The following is a 17,246-nucleotide window of genomic DNA, read 5'->3' as shown; positions in this document are numbered from 1 at the left end:
GGACAGAAAAACTCTCTCTAGAATTTCAAGTTCACCCCCTGTGCCTATATGCTCTGTTGATACTTCTAAATATGTGAGAAGATACCGATTTTAAGACCCCGTCTTCACTTAACGCACGAAGCAACTGATGATACTTTCTCTGCTGCTGTCTGTGACCATATTCACAGTTTACTGAGCTACTGCACCTTCTTCCACCCCTCCAATCCCCACAGAACAAAACTACACTGTGCCATGACATTCTCTGATCTTCTTACATCAACACGTTGACTCCAAATGTATTTAAAATGCCCGGAATGATCCAGCTGCTGCTGCTTTACGAGCCAGAAACCAATCCTCCTACCGCCACAGCAGTGCGATGTTCCACCGCCATGCGCTCCCCATTCCAGGCACAGAGATGACGTACAAAACCAAAGCTTATGGAGTCACCCTCAAAAAACAGAAGGGGGGCAGGGAGGGTGTGGGATACCTACTTCAGGCTCTCCGCTGGAGTCAATTCCTGCCCAGTCTTTCACGGTACTGTACAGGTACATCGTAGCACGGCGCAGACTATGCTTAAAACAGAGCTCCTGGTAACCTCAGGCCAGAGCCCAATTACGTAGTTACTATCTGCAGCTATTACTATCATTAGGAGAAGCAGGTGCTACAGCCTCTTTACTACATGCCACATGCCACTTGATTTGCTGAATGAATCAGAAACTTTGAAGGCAGGGGAAACAAAACAAACCCAGAAACAGCACAGGATCATATGACTGACAGTATCATCGTGCGATTTTCACAGGAAGGGTAAATTAAGAATGGCAAGGAGAAGCCTAATTTTACCTTTGTTTCACTTCTGTGTGCTTTGAATGGCACTTGGCGTCCTTTTAACAGGTTTGGGGGAAGGTCTAGGCTGGACTTCCGTCATTCGTTTTTTAGACAAAGAATTCAGAAGTGGAAACAGAGAGACACAGATGTCAGCAGGCTTTGATGCTCTGCTCTGCTGTCAGCCCCGGTGCCAGGCAGGACCGCGGAGTGGGACCCCAGCCTCAGCAGGAGATGTTCCCTGTGGCCCCTCTCGCAGTGCCGCTTCGCATCTCTCCCCCCATGCACGCCCTCCCCTCCCCGTCGCCTGTCTCCTGCGCAATTCCTGTTCCTCGCTCCCCAAAAGCACATCCCTGGTAACAAATCCCTAGAAAAATGAGCTGCCCGCCAAAAACCACATCGCTTTCAACACCAGCAGAACAACATATTCTCCCTAACCTCATCTCTCAGGAACAGTAAGCTGCTTTATCCGACTCTTCCCAAGAGTTTTCAGCGCAGTAAGATACTCAACTTGGGAAATTTCCGTTCAAAACCAGTTAACAGTACAGGCAAAGGAAAACAGAAGCTGCCTGTAATACTGAATTTTATACACTTGCAGTTGTCTGCGTGTTATTCTTATGTGTTTCTACTATCCAAAGCAGGTCAAGACTATGAAAATATTACAAAGGGAAAAAAAATATTAGATTTAAAATGTGCAAGCTGATTTTCAGAGAAGCTCTGCATACCTTTTTGCCCCCGATCTGAACAGATCTGCAAAAGCTCAAAATCTAACAGCCTAGGATTTCCAAAGCCTAGTGTACTGCACAATTTTATGTTATCTAAAGTTACAACCTGACCTTACCCCAGTTCGGTACGACAGAGCAGGTTCGGAGAGGCTAACATTTTAAAAAGAAATTCAGATCCGAAACTGCTGTCCCAAACAAGAGCAGCATAACGTTCACAATTTGTGGTTGCAGTTACGCACCGTTTTATTTACACTATAGGTGTCTAAAATCCTCCACGTAACGTAGCAGCGGTGTATCAGGAGCTGCCCACATACACCCACACCAAAAAACCAAGCTTTCCCCACCACACAGCTATCTGTCACTTCAGCAGCTTAGCGAAGACTGACGTCAATCAACATAGACAAGTAATCATGATTTGGCACATTTCTAGATAGCATCCGAGGCGTAGCTGCAAATCTCATACATCAATTTTATGTCATCCCCAAGTACTTCAGTACTACGAGGGTTCTCAATAACAATGCACACAGTCCCAGCTCCTAGATAATGCTCTAAAATATACTCTAAGAATACCAAAACCACCCGAGTCCATATTCAACGCTTTCATAGTGGTTAGGCCCACATCAACTTTATAAACGCAGACCTCACTTTATTCAATAGTTTCTGCTAAAGTAATGACTTCAATACTTAGCATGGAAACACTTTCACTGCAGAAGTAAAAAACACTGCCACAAAGTTTTCAAGGATTAAAAGTTCTTCTGCTATTCTGCTCAGGGAGAGAAGTCCAGCACACGCTGAGGGCTAAAATCCTCAGCAGCCATCACCTGCCAAAGCCATACAGAAGTCCAGTTTTGCGGAATGTGGAAAACAGTGCCAAGAAGGGGGGTTGCACGTACTTCTGCACCCTCCCAGAGCACGATCAAACGTTCCCCCATTCCCTGCCTCCACACTGAAAACAACAGCCGGCCGGGATACAAAAGGGGTACAGACAAGCGTTAAGACAGTTTCCCACTGGGATAAATCTCTGTCTCGAGCCCTGTTCCAGAGCCCTCGCAAGGCAAAGGCAAGGCTCCTCGTAGGTGTAACAGGCTTCGGAGGACAGCCTTGGGCAGCAGATCGCTCTTACAGCCGCCCATCTTGCTACCCTTTACCTGAATCCCTCGGCACATCAGGAGCAGGCCTTTCCTTGCAGTCATTGCTGTGATATATGACCGAGGGCTGAAAAAACACCGGTGTGCGAGTCCACAGATGCGATGGACAATTCTTACTCTGGTTGGCCAATGCTTCACCCTGGGATCATCCTTTGAGTACGTGCTCACTGACTTGCCACGCATTAGACATGCATCTGCAAGTCCCAAGCCACAGAAGTGACCCAGAAGACTGGCACAGAGCTCAAAAACTGGCCTGGCATTTTTCATCCCAAGGAAAAGAAAAAACAAAAACAAACAAAAAACAAACCCACAATTGACCGAATAGGTACTTACTGTTGTCATAGATCGGGTTGGAAATCAAAGGAGGAAGAGCTAACGTGTAGTTGCCATGTTCGTCAGGGAGGAAAGCTTGGAAGCAGAGGCGGACGACATTGAGATCATACTCGTCGATGTTGTGCAGCTGTTCTTCAGGCACTGAACAGCAGAAGGAAAGACAAGACTAAGGATTAGTCATCAAAACCAGCAGTAGTTCTTTGACAAACCGGGGACGAATCTCCACCGATGGAAGCAAAGGCGTTGCCAAGCCAGGCGAAACGTGCCCGTGGTCCCTGCTAGCTTTGCAGGGGCTGCCTGAGTAAATTCCCTGGACACAACAAACGATAGAGAAGCCGCTAATGCTTCCCCTTCATCAAACAAGGCTAAACTGTCCTAGTTCTGCAGCTGTTTCTGGCGTCTGGTTTCCTCACCGTGCCTGCCGGACCAGTTTCATACATCTATAGTTTAAAAGTCGTTCCCTGGATGTGTTTCTCTCTTGTTTGTGCACGATAAAATTCACAAAATTCATGCTGCTGCCGAAGAGAAATATTTCAGTACGAAGATGTCCTAGGACCTAGCTGAACATTTTCCATGGCAGTGAAAGACTTGCGCTACGTGGTACTGTTATTTCTCTCTAGAAACTGAGGCAGAAAAATAATCAGAAGGCAGTTCTTGGGGCAAGGACAAAGCTGAAACAACAGAAACCATCCCCAGCCCCACCACCCCCCTACCTGCATCGCTTCTGTACCTTTGAGAACAGTGCTCAGTGGCGTCACTATGGTACGATTTCGTAATACAAGCGGCGAAGCCTTGCTGGAAAGGACCCGTTTCCTTACATATTCCTCCCGGCGTAAAACACAGGAAACGCAGAACCCGAGATCAGCATTTCCATTGTGTTTGCTCTCATTTTAATTTCAAGACACAGGACCTGGGATCCCATCACTGAACGTTTCGGGTACCCCTTGCTTAATGGGTGACTCTAGGAAAAGCAGCCCTCTCTGAATGTGATGTGTTCCTTCGAGGTCTGACATTAAACTGTTATGCTGACATTCAACGCTAGCAAAATGAGAAACTGATTTAATTCCATGGCTCTCTTTTCCAAAATCGTTCAAAGCAGCAGTTCAGCATAGTTCAGCTACTCCTTGCAACTGCCTACAGCAAACGTGGCAAGTCAACAGATCACAACCTCTCGAGTTCAGTCCTTCCCCTGCCCTTTCAGAGGCCTCTTGCAAGAACACGAGATTAAACGTGGCTGCAATGAGAAGTCTGGGGATCCCACTGTACTGATTAGATTGCGATACTCTGACCTTTAACGTTTATCACCAGGTTGGTCTCCACCCTGCCGTGAGTGAGATTCCACAATGCCCACTTGAAAGATTTCTTCCTTTTGCCTTTTGATCGTGTGAAATAACAAATGCACTGAGCTCAGAGTACTTTCCACTGGCATTTTTAGTCTTTCTTGTGCTCTGAATATCTCAGTTTCTCCTGGTCTCTCCTGCAGAGAGAACTCAAGTCACCGCTCCCTTTTACAAGCCCATGATCTGCAATATTTCAAGCAAATACACCAGCAAGTACAAAACCAAGCAGCAACTACGTATGTAGCTTCAGAAATGGTGGGGCCCAGGGCAGTCCTGCCAGCCTGCGCTTTGCAGGTTGGTGGCTGGCTGTATTACCAGGTACACAAAGTTTTATGATTTAATGCACTTCACTAGTTGACCTGCTAACTTAATAAAACAGGATCTTTGGAAAACAGGTTTGGAACAGACGGCTCTTCAGCCTCACTCAGATTTGGCAGGCTCCACAGCCCAACTACCTCTTGATACAGCCTGATCTGGAGAATTAAAAAAGAAAAGTGCATTCTGCAGATTGCGCCTTGCAGAAGGGATAACCAGGAGGGCACTGCCACCTTGCTCCCAGCAGCTCAGGTGAGTCTAATCCATGCTGGCATCACAGCCAGCAAATCAAATTCAATTCAATTGAGCACCGAGATGAAATACCTTTGTCTAAGCCAGCTCCCTGTAGGTAGAAGCCAAGCACAAAATGTGGATTTGGCTTTTGATTCTGAACGAGAAGCGAGGACTGTGGTTGTGCAAGTCTCTCTCTCACACGGTACAGCAGCACCAGCCCTGCGCCACACTTTCCACAGGCGCAGCAGCCTCTTTCTCAGAAACAAATAATAGCAGACTTACAGCTTGAAAGCACTCTATAAATACATACTAGATACGGAGGAAATTAGTAATGCTAATGTTCAAATAACATCATTTCCTACGCTACGAACTTTTGCAAATTCCCAATAAATCTGTTTAACCAACCTGACACAGGAAAGATGTGGTGTGCCAATAATTGCAAAGAACAGAGTTGTGGCGTACAGCTCATTGGATTACAGCAAAAAACACTGCTCCTGCTTTGCATGTTCTTATAAATGATTTAATACAATTTTTAAAAATCTGTAGTTTGAAAGAGGAAGTGTTCAGTCAAGAGCGATTCCTCTTGGGCTATTTTTAACAAGATGAGAAGAACGTAGCAGCAAGAAAGGAGAACAAGACAGCTGCAACTCCCATCTTGTGATGACATACTTAAAAAAATACGAGGCAAGATTCCATGTTCATATACAGAAGCGCACAGCTTTCATCAATTCCAAAACATGTTTAATTCCCACCTAAAAGACAATCATCCAAACAAAATAAAATGTTGTTATTTTTAACAAACGTCTCATTCTGCTCCCTCTGAAGTCAATTTGAGAGCAGCCACTAAGTGGAATGGATGCTGACCTGAAGAATATTAAAAGCAAACAAAAACGAGGCAGACAAACACACTGACTAATGCCTGGAGTATGGCCGTACGGAGGATGGTCGTGTCAGTCAGTGTTACTCCACCAACTTCTCTACAGAAGGACAACAGACAGGGTTAAACCTGACAAACCTGAAGTTATTAAAGTTAAGAAATGCTGTTGAAGATTTTGGGAACAGTAAGTCCCAGAGAAGAGAAGCAGGCACTCACTCCATCAGCCTGTGCAAACTCTGCACCAGCAGCCCTACCGAAACCAGTGACGTTACACACGTGAAGCAAAAAACGTCGCACAAGGCAGAGTGTTGGGAGCAGATACGGTAAAAAAAGGCTCGAACCCGACGTGAATAAAAGGAAGAGGTACTCTGGGTTTGGCAGGAGTCCAGCTTCCTCTTCTGACTGCTTCTCGCTGTGTGGTACTACACCTTACCGTCTCCCTAGGAGTCCAACCAACAATCTCTGCTTGTCCCTGTGATGGCCCAATCTAATAAACTAGCCTTGCCCTGGCAGAAATTCGTTGTCCATAGTTATCTGTGCAAACAGGAGTAGATGAAGGAATGCTAGTAAGTGGAGCTCCTTTACAAGGAGGAGAGCTTTCAAAAGTAACACTTAGCAACTCAAAGCACAAAAAACCCCCAACTGTTTTCAAGAAGAATTAAAATTCTAAGGTAAATATGGGGCATGATGCCAAAAGCCCCATAAAAACACCACGGGCACAATGGTAAAAGAAAACTAACCAAGACTCTGGCACCAGGATTTTAAAAGCGGTACCTAGAGCTGGACCTGGGGGGTATCGGCTGTTTGCCCTGAAAGGGGCTACGGGGACTAGCAAATCCTTTCTTTGTAAATCCGTGTAGAACTCTTCTGAAAGAAACACCAATGCTCCAACTGAAAAAAAAGAATGACCTTTGAAATAATTCTCTAATCCATTATCCGTTAACATGGGAAGAGACTGACACTGTCCCAGTGTGGGCAGAGAAACACAGCCCCCCAAGCTACACTGTGAACTCCTTCCATCCCCAGCAGCTCACACCACGCAGGCACTGGGCTCGGCTCCGTCTCAGATGTTTCTGTCACTGAAGCCCAGAGATGCCCTGCTGGGTTTCTGCCAAATCAGAGAACTTCTGGGATTTTCTTCTGTAACACAAAACTGGGGACTTCCTGGGTCCAGCCCACCAACGTGCAATTCCAACTCGGCACAAAGTTCAAGATGCAGATAATATCAAGCCTCCTCTTTGTTCCTATTTATTTATTTCTCATGTTTTTTACTATTTTAACAGTCTTCAACAGCCAGAAAGGCCAATAAAATACCATTCATCTGTCAAATTTTACTGGGGGATTAAGGGCTCTGAAGTTTACTCATAAGGTGATGCTACAGGGAAAGTGAAAGTTTATTCTGAACACTGAAGAGAAATGATGAAGTGTTTGTATTTTTTCACTGATAACACGATACCCGATTAAATCGCAGATTCCTCACGTACAGCCCTCCACCCAGCTTCTAGACCGATGATGTCAGAAACTTCTGGAGTGGGTGGAGTTGGAGGTACTTTAGCATCTAAACTTAACCTGCACGGAAACTTCCAGGGCAAATGATGTGGTGTGACACATTCAGAGAGGACTCTGCTGAAAACACCAGCTTCCCCTGCAAAGGGACATCTTGTGACCTTCCCTCCTCAGCCAGGGGCTGCGGGGGGAACGCTAGACCTCAAACAAAGAGAATGACCTCCCACAGACACTTCACCACTGAGACCGCTCAGGAACACACATCATTAATAATCACGATGAGCTGTATTCTGCCTTTTCTCTTACGCAGATGACGAGGTTTAATTTGGGGATAGGCTGGATGCTCAGTGTCATTTCAGCGATGACACAGAGCTGGCCTGCCTCGAGCGTTTTGCTCCTGGAGCACAAAGATCCCCCCCTTAGCCCCGGCACGACTGGGGGGTCTAACTCTGTCTGCGCCAGAGGTCCTTCTGTGAAAGGCTGGCTCTGCCCGCCCTTCCGTGGCCAGCACTGCTCTTACACTGGGCCTGGCGCTCACGTGGTGAATCAGACCAAGGAACTGGCCTGGCTCACCACTAACCTGCCAGAAGAAAAGAGGAAACGGCTTGTTTTCAGGCAGCCTGTTCCCACGACCGCTAGCCCTGGTGCACGGGGCAGGGTGGAAGCAGGTACACGCAGAGCGAGGGGGGGCTGCCCCTTCCAGCGCTGCTCCCCATTTAGGCCAGGATCAACCAGGCAGGGAAACGGGGTCCGAGCCAAAGGTTCCTCCCTGTGTAGCGCCTGGGAGGTGCATTTTGCATCCCGTTTATGCCCCCCCAGCCCATGGCCTCGCCGCAGCGGTGGCTGCGTGGCCGCAGGGCAGCTAGCCTTAGGAAGGACCTGCAGCACGTACTAAACTGCCCAGGCGTTTGAGCGGTGACTGCTGCCACCGAACGCCACGCAGCCAGAAAGGACCTGGCCAGCTAGTTCAACGCTACAGCAGCGGTTCCTAAGTGAACTACAAATCGTACAGGTACAAAGGAAGGAGCAGATGCGCTGCTACGCTATTTGTCCCTTGCTGTCAAAAGCAGAATATTGTGCTCGCTCTGTAGCTGGGCTCCAGCACCTGGACACAGTGCTGGATGACAGGCCAGGCTGTTCAGCTACACATCCAGAGGCAAAAATACCATCTACTAGCACCTGCTGAGAGGTAGAAGCTGGGAACAAGGGGAAGGAAAGGACCATGGCAGCATATGTTTCTTCTGCCAATACACCCATGCCTGCTTTATACCTCTGTGATCCACAAAGAGGTAAGTTCCAACCAATTCTGCAGAAGAAAGAAACATTTGCACATACCTATACACAGAACATGCATCAGTGACTATCAATAATTTTTTAAAAAAGCATTCTGAGGGCTGATTAATGCAAAAGACTGTAAAACTCTGATGCTAACTTCCAGTGACCGAATGCCTAAACTACCATGGTTGTGCTTCCCTGCTTTACCAAGAAAAGAAACGCAGGGAAGATGAACGGCCTAGCCTCATACAAAAGCCAAGGGAAGAACTGCGAATACAAATTCAAACTTTTGAAACTCAGTCCTTTTTTTGTCTAGGCAATGTTACTCTTGAATCTGGGTTCTTTTCCCAAGTTCAGTCTGAAAAATGTAAAATCGGAACAGATTTAAGCAGATCTATCCATCAGCCTCTGCACATTTCTAGCGCGTTTTTAGCAGTTTGTTTACAGTACAGGAAAGAAAAAAGCGCAGCATTTTTTGCATCTCTACTTGGCAACGTTCCTTTTCATTTTTATTTGAAAAGGGGCTGTCCTTTAGGTTAACATTCACATTTCAGCATAAACAGCAAGAAGCATTTGCATGAGGTACAAAAGAGGCTTTCCAAAAGTAAAAACTAACATCACCTTACAATCAGGACATTTAGCTTTCCACATGTGGATTTGCTCTGTGCTTCTCAAAAAGCTGGCAGCTCTCACTTTTTTCAATCTCTCACAAGATTTTAGCTGGGGGTGCTGCTGTTACACATTTGTTTTAATTTAAGGACAGAAGTGCAACATCCCAGGCACTCATTACAGGGATACTTTCCACTTCAAGCTATTCCCAGCTCCCAAATTCTTGCTAAGAGTCTTCACTGGGTTCATAATATTTTATTTGCTCACATAATCACGGCCCACCAAGCCCCCCAACAATGCAGGGGCTGTCCTGCGGCGAGCGGCCGGAGAGAGGGATCCCGGTGACCGCGGCTGGCGTGGGTGAGTGGCGTCGGGGGGGGGGGGGTGTCTCAGGAGCGCAGCCGTGCCAGGGCCAGCACGGGAAGCTGTGGGGAGGGTGACCGCGCGTGGGCAGGAAGCGAGTGTGACTGGTGTGGGGACGAGCCCGGGCGCAGCGCGGGGGCGTGCAGGGGTGGCGTGGAGACTGTGACGAGTGCGAAGCCGACGCGGGGTCAGCTGCTCGCGGGCGGAAAGGGGAAACGGCAAAGGAAAGACTGCGGAGGCAAACGGAGCAGAATTAGTTGTGGGGTACAGGGGCGAGTCTGCAAGTGAATTAAATGCTTATTAGCAAGAGCAATTACAAAGGAACAGGAACCTGAAGCGTATGTCAAGCTCCAGGGGAAGCCTATTCGTGCCCTCTCTTCTAACTGCCTGAAATCTGGCCATCCTCCAGGGCTCTCACTCCAAGACAAGCCTAGGGTTTTCATGCTGCCATCCATTCACCTAGAAAAAGCTTAGTCCTCTGGAATACCATACCAAGTACGGTTTCCCCCTAAATTTAAAGAACACATTTAGGGCTTTTCCTCATCGATAATTAACTTGAGTTGTTATTAACCCAATTGTTGTCTCTATGTCAAGTCACACCCACCCACAAAAAGCTCTTAACTGAAGACTGGCTCTTCTTTTAATTTGAGTTGGCTGTACATCAGACAGTACATGGGAAGACAAGGATATGGCACAACTCAACAGCTACTAAAAGAAAACAAACACCCTAGAAAGCAGACATGGACCAGCTCCGCTGGAGGAGTAACTCCGCTCCTTCGATGCTGCGCTATTTATATCATCATCGTGCCAAGGAGTCCTAGTTACAACCACCACACACCACTTCCCTGGCACGCTCAGGGATGAGACAAGAGAGATTTCTAGAATCGTTTAGCTTATTAATGGACAAAAATATATGGGATGCACCTCATGAACGCAACGGATTACAAACATATCCAGGGATGGTGTGGGAACAGCAATTCTCTCTCAAACAAGGCTAACCCAAGAGGAGCGACCCAAGCGCAAGGCATCTGTCTTCATCCTAGCGAACGCACACGATCCGTACAGCCTGTACTGAACTTGGCAAAGGATAAACATTGCCAGCTAATAGTGGGGAATTCTCGGTGAAACAGCCTTACAGGTACGCTTGCAGCATGACTCATGCAGACAGCTCCAACCAGGCACACGGCATGGCCTGCAAACACCGACTCCTGATCATCCAGGCGTTCAGAGGCAGACATCAGTTGCTTCAACAGGATAGGCAAGAGTGTTGGAGAAAACAATCTTCAAACCCACACACCTCAACCAAGCAACTTCCTACTGCTGCCAATTATGACCCTTATTCGGTACGTGTCCGTATTGTACACTGGAAGACGTGGCGGAGGGATGACAGCCCCAGAGAATCTGCGTTAAGGGCTCGCTCTCCCTTTGCCATCCCAGTTGCCTGTGGTACCTGTGCTTCCCTGGAAGACGATGGCCCCTTTACACAAGGAACTTTGGAACATGACTTCACGGCCCCACGCCTTGCTGCTACTTCATCCCTTACTGCCAAGTAACACATACGCTGGCAGGCTGGAGGCGTTTTGCATCTGTTCATAGGGTCAATACTGAACCTCTGCCCTGAAAGGAGACTCGGGACAGGGACTATCTGACTGTTCCAGATGAAGGTGGGAAAGAAAAAGTAAAACCAACCATCACACAAACACCCTGAAGGCTAGTTTTCAGCTCCATGAGATTTCTTTTATGATAGTGTTACTCATTTCTTGTGTGACCAACTCGCGACCTGCTTAGAGGATGCACTTAACTCCGAAATGTCTCCAAATAAAACAGCCAGATGCCTTTCTGAAGGCACATAAATCAAGCACAATGCAGGACTGGTACGACACAGCCTGTGCAATCCTGGAGAACATAATGATACTCTTCTGACCTTAAAAAACAAACTGAATCCATACAAAAAACTCCCAGTCTTATCAAGCAGCGAACATTACGGTGACTGCTGCTAATGCAACCCTCTTTTGATCAACTAAGTACACCCGTAAAAATATTTCTGTCACCCAATCCCGTTTTATTAGACCTTGGTCCTACGCTTTTCTGGGCTCTGCCTAGCGTGGGACTGCCCTGGAGCAGCTGGAGGCCATTCTGAAGCAGCTCTGCTTTGTGCTGACATGCTACCAAGTGCCGAAAGGCAATTACGCAGGCTGGGGATTGCCAGCGGCCCCTTCTCGGCACAGCCCCTGCCCAGAGCGGGGTGCTGCCCTGTGTGTCACCCACGCCAGGCTCTCCCCTGCTGCCAGGGCAGGGCTGTCATCTCCTCCGCTGCTGGACTGGTGGAAAGCAGCCCAGGATCTGCCCTGATGCTCCAAGCACAACCTGCCGTAATTGCCCAAAAACGGGTAGTGAATTTGGAGTTACGTGCCAACCATTGTAAAAATCTGCTGCCAAATTATTTTAGTTAAACACTGCTTCACTACTACACCCAGCAGTGCTAGGAACAGAGCTAACTATGTGGCCTCTTAAAGTTTCTTTGGTAAAACCCATGCACAAACAGGGATTTTATCACATTCCTTTACTGCACAACATCAAGAGAAAATGTCAACGTGTTCTTTATTTATGGAGTAAAAGAAAGCCAAAAGGGCTGAACAGAAAAATTCCCCTTTTTATCTGAAATCCAGGTAGAGCTGGCTGAGGCAAGGTAACAATTCAAACACTTCAACTGTTTAAATTGTTGTGATGGGCTAAATTTGTGTAAAAACAGATGCCATTGTGCGCATCCATTACCAGAACAACTGTTGAGATGGACCATTAAGACCATCAGCCTGACTCCAAATGGCTGTTCTAAAATTAAGAAAAGTATCTAAACCTTTCTCACCCTGTAATAAGCTCAACATGCTTCTTTTTGTCCCAATTCAGGGACACGTGTTTTGAAGCCAGCCAGAAATCCAGCTCTAGACTCTCCAAGAAGGGTCTTACCTGAATTTAGCAAGACCTCTGTGGGTATTAAAAAAAGTATTTGGAAAATCTCCAAGCTCTTGCTAGACTTAAGCAAATACATGACTGCATTCATAATGCTTAGCTAATAGTTCAGGGGTGTTTATGCCTTTCATCTAATTCCCCCCAGCTGCGCCTGCATGATGGAAGTGCTGGTCCGGCTCCAGTCGGCCCTACAATTTGCTGCATGCTCCCCACCTGTGCTGTGCATTGAACTGTGCAATTATGTGGCTGGGAGATTAATTGGTTTAGCAAGTTGATCTGAGGGGGGGGGGTGGTGTTGGGTTGGGGGTGTTTTTTGTCTGATCAGGAATTTTTTTGGTTGGTGGGTTTGGGTTGGTTGGTTTTTTGGGATTTTTTTTTGTTGTTTTTGTTTTTGGGTTTTTTTGTGGGTTGGTTTGGTTTTTTTTGGAAAGTTGGGTTTCCATTGGTACAGCTTGCTGAGTCCATTCACCACGTAGCCAGGCAACCTCTGCACCCGGTGCGAGGGAAGTAGTCTGAGCGCACGACTGGGGATGGAGGGCAGAGCAGGATGGCTGCGAGCAGCCCACGGATCAGCTGTTGTACAACACCACAGCCCACGGGCAGGCCCGCACAGGCGCGGTTCTGTGTGTAGCAGCACAACCTGCCTCAGACCCGCACTGCTGCAGGCTTCCCATGTGCCTGCATCCACTCCCGGGCTACAAAATCAAGTCGGGGGGCAGCTCCCCAAACTGCCTGGCTGGGGTCACAGACACCAGTATCACAAGAGGAGATGGGACGGTGGCAAGCTAGATTTGTTACCTGTTTAAGTTGTGGCAGAGTTATGCCAATTCAGTCTTTCACGCTCATAGCTGCCAAAACTAGGGAATCCAATTCCTGAGATACTTGTGGAAGTTTCTGGGGAAGGTTTCTGCCACTATCCCATCGCTTCTGTCCAGAAAGCTTCCCCGGAAACTTCCCTGGAAGCAGCAATTCACATTGCTGCTGGAGATTAAAAAAAAAAAAAAAAAAAAAAGGGGGCAACTATCCAAATAGATTCATGTGATGACAGTGAGGAAAGACTAGGAGGGAAACAGAACAGAAAGACAGTTTCCAAAAAAAAAAAAAAAAAATCGGGGCGGGGGGGGGGAGGGGGGGAGTCTATCACAAAAGCAAAGGCAGGACAAAGCGCAACCCCACCACCACCCTGCAAAGTGAGCCAGCTAATTTCTACTCACCATTGAAAGGGTTAATCTTCTTTGAGATTCGTGAAGAAATTGATTCCTTCAAGTCTTTCTTCTTCACACACTGAATGCCCAAATTCTGAAAACTGAAGCACATGTGGCAGCATTTCAGCAACTAATAAAAATCTTAAGTGTAGAATATTAAATAAATTATTTGACCTTGACTAGTGTGATAACATACTGTGTGAGGAAAAAAAAAGCAGCTTGTTTTGATAAGGATGTAAAAACTGAAAAAGGAGAGATGCTGCTTTTTCCAAAATAAGAGCGGAAACAGAAGTGAAAAATACCAAAATAATATTCTAAAGAATTTATATTCTTTATTAAGAATATGTATTTTTATATTAAAAACTGTTATTCTGCAGTAAACCTACAGAGATGAAAAATTAAATAATCTTGGGTGATCTGAAGTGACAATTATTTTTGTTATCAATAAACTTGCTGATTTGTATCTGTTAAGGATTTGCTTTCCTGCTTTTATCAGGGAGTGTAAGTTTCAAACATCATTGTAAAGGTTCTTTGAAACTAGTCAAAACAGGTTTTTAGATCTCACATAGTTAGGAAGAGTTCTGAAGAGCTGCAGCTCCTCTTTATTTGCATAAAAGTGCAGGTCACCCTGATGCAGGAGGTGGGGGGAGTCCCAGGCGAGCTGACTCCTTCCCACATGGAAAAACCATGACATCATCAAAGCTGAGTGGATGTAAAGCAGGAAGTAAAAAAATAAAAAAAATAAATAAAAACCCCCACATTTCATGATGTTACAATAAGCTCAGAAGATAGGTCATGCCAGCAGGCATCTTTCTCCAGAAGTACCAGCTATTTCCCTTCCTTTGAAACACCACAGATATTCTGGGCTTTGGCTATGCAGAAAAAAACACCTCCATGCACCCAAAGTCCTGCCAACCCCCTTGAGAGCTGCTCCGCGTTTCCCTGCTCTGAACAACTATCCTAGCAGGATGTTAAGTTTAATTTCCTTGAATTCCCTTGCCTGCACCCCACATGCTCTCTTCAGAGGTTCCCAGATCCCCTGCAGTCAGGCTCCACTTCCCGAACCTTTATTCGTGAGAGGAACGCGCAAGCTTCCTTTAGAAACTGAACATGATACAGCGACCTAGAGGAAAGTAAAACGCAGCAGCATCTCACAATTCACTAAAGCACTTTGGCTTCGTGTTGTGGCTACTGGCATGCCAGATTTGTACGGCACCTCCGCAACCAATCCTATTTCTACCTTCTCGGGGAGGCAGTACTTTTTTTTTTTTTTAGGGCTTGATCACAGCACATATTATTTTTTCCCCCAGAACACCCACTCTATTCCACAGGCTCAGTGTGAAGCATGCTTCAAAGCCCATGACCCAGCCCTGTCCCGCGTTCCATCCCCAACCCACTGCAGGTCACCGGTACGCAGCAGGCGCACATGGAGTGACAGCACTGCCCATCCTGGGGCCGGACAGCCGCTGCCGCACACCCTTCAGCCACGGGGAACGAAGCCTCTTGGGGACAGAAACCAGGCATTCGAACAGCCTGTAATTCTCAGGTTATAAATGTTTTCTAAAACACACGCTCACAGCGAAAGTGTCTATTTAACTGTCACTGAACAGAGGGTCAGACCAGAGGAGGAACCGTCGAGAACCTCCGCAGGGCTGCGGGGTTTCACACCAGCGCTGGCTGACAGGAAGCAAGCACGATAACGAGAAGGGAGAGGGAGAAGTAGGAAGAGAGAGGAAAAAAAAAAAAGAAAACATTTTAAAAAAACCTATGATATCATCCACATCAAGAGATAGCAAGCTAGGAAGTAAGAATCTGAGTATACAGGCAGTCACACAAGCTCCAACGTTCATACTTTCACCTTGATGTTGTGGCCAGGGAGGGCTCTGATCAAGTTTAGGCAGCAGGACAAAGATCACCACAGCACAAGCAGAACAACACACTTTGTTCAACCAGAACCACATGGAGAACTTCAAACAAGCAGAAAGCAGAGTCATTACTCAGACCAGCCCAAAAGCTGGGATTAATAATCCCACTTCTGCAGGGAAAAAAAATAGAATTGGATTGTTGCTCCAATTTGGGATGCTCAGCAAGACTAAACAGCTGGAACCACTACCAAGAGAGGACATCTCCTGCTCACTAGTATTGTATGAGGCTTTTCTCCAACATGGACTCGAAGAGAAGAATGCAAAGACTGAGTCACCAGCCACAAAAAGGAAAATGACTTTAAACATCCAGATCCAATTATGGATCATACTGTTCTTTCATCTTAAAGCAACCAATGATTTGTTAAAAATATGAGTGCACCGATGCTGGAAACATTTCAAAGAGAATGTTTTGAGCCTCCTCCCATCAGGATCTCCAGTGCCAAGCTCAATTGAAGCTTGCAGTTTCACATTATCAGTAAACTGAAAGTAGCCCACTTATTTTGTAAGAAACCGAGAGGCTTACAACCTACCGATACTGAGAAGAATTCATGGATATAGCAAACAATCATGAGTGCCTCTGAGTGAAACAGAGACACAGCATTATGTCAAAGAACAGGACTTGATGCACACATACAACAGAGATGAAATCAAACTTTGCAAATAAGTATTTGCAAAGCATCCCAGCGCTTTTTGGCATTACAGCCTGCACATCCGTTTGACAGGCGCACCTTGTGCTTACAGGCTTAACCTTGTGCAACAAAACACCAAGAGGAAAAGCAATCACCAGTGTCCTCCTGCATCCGGTTGCATGTAACACATCACCAGAAAAGGTGTTAAGCAATCGGGCTTTCTGCTTCGGATCAGGAGGCGCAGAGCCGAGAGCGGGAAGTGGGATGGGCTCGAAGGGCCAGCATCCTTTGACCGTGGGTAAGGAACTGGAGAAGACAAAGGAGAAGCTGGTGAATGGACAGTCAGAGGAAGGTGCAAGGTTTCGGATATTTGCAACTGCCTTTTAGAGACCAGGTGAAGGGGAACTCTATTTGCAGGGAAGCTGATGAGGGAGAAATTAAAACAATCAAGACAGAAGGTAGAGTGCCCCCAGGGACAGCCCTACCTTTCTGGAGAGGTATGACAGTGGGGAAAATGTTATAGGAAATACTATATTTACTAATCCTTTTCTACCATTCCGCAGTTAGGACTGCATTGTAAACAGAGCTAAAACCAATAAACTAATAGAGTTCTTAGTGTCTGTAACAGCAAAAGGCAGTACAGTCAACACACTACGTGCCACCTGAATACACTGCAGCGCATTCATGATCACTCCAGCCTGGGCTGTAAGTTGAAGCATTTCCTCTATTACAACTGTTTATTTCACCATCAGGCAATCATCATCTTCAAACAGACTGTCTTCAGTTCTCTCCTTTAATAGTCTCCTACTGACTAAACCCACATAAACGTGCAGTAATTTCACCAACGCGAACAGAATCACATCAGCCCCAGAACAGTGCGCAGGAGCTACTTATACACTGAAATATTTACAGCCACTTATACACTGAAATATTTACCCCCCAGCTCTGTTAGGTTTACCCCAAAGCAACAGACTACTTCCAAATTTACATC

General features: G+C 46.5%; 1 protein-coding gene across 1 annotated transcript in view; it reads right to left on the bottom strand.

Moving 5' to 3' along the window:
- The window catches only part of REL (REL proto-oncogene, NF-kB subunit), a 32,461-nt gene that overhangs the window by 5,574 nt on the left and 9,641 nt on the right, over positions 1–17,246 (bottom strand). Inside the window, exons 4-5 of the mRNA XM_055816676.1 lie at positions 13,711–13,802; positions 3,008–3,148 (exon numbers count right to left, since the gene is read on the bottom strand). Of these exons, the coding sequence (XP_055672651.1) occupies positions 3,008–3,148; positions 13,711–13,802 (233 nt within the window). The remainder of the gene's footprint in view (positions 1–3,007; positions 3,149–13,710; positions 13,803–17,246) is intronic.

Source organism: Falco peregrinus, chromosome 11 (genome assembly GCF_023634155.1).
Source record: "Falco peregrinus isolate bFalPer1 chromosome 11, bFalPer1.pri, whole genome shotgun sequence".
Taxonomy (NCBI): domain Eukaryota; kingdom Metazoa; phylum Chordata; class Aves; order Falconiformes; family Falconidae; genus Falco; species Falco peregrinus.
The sequence above is the reverse complement of the archived record's forward strand: the minus strand, read 5'-3'. Positions and strand labels throughout refer to the sequence as shown.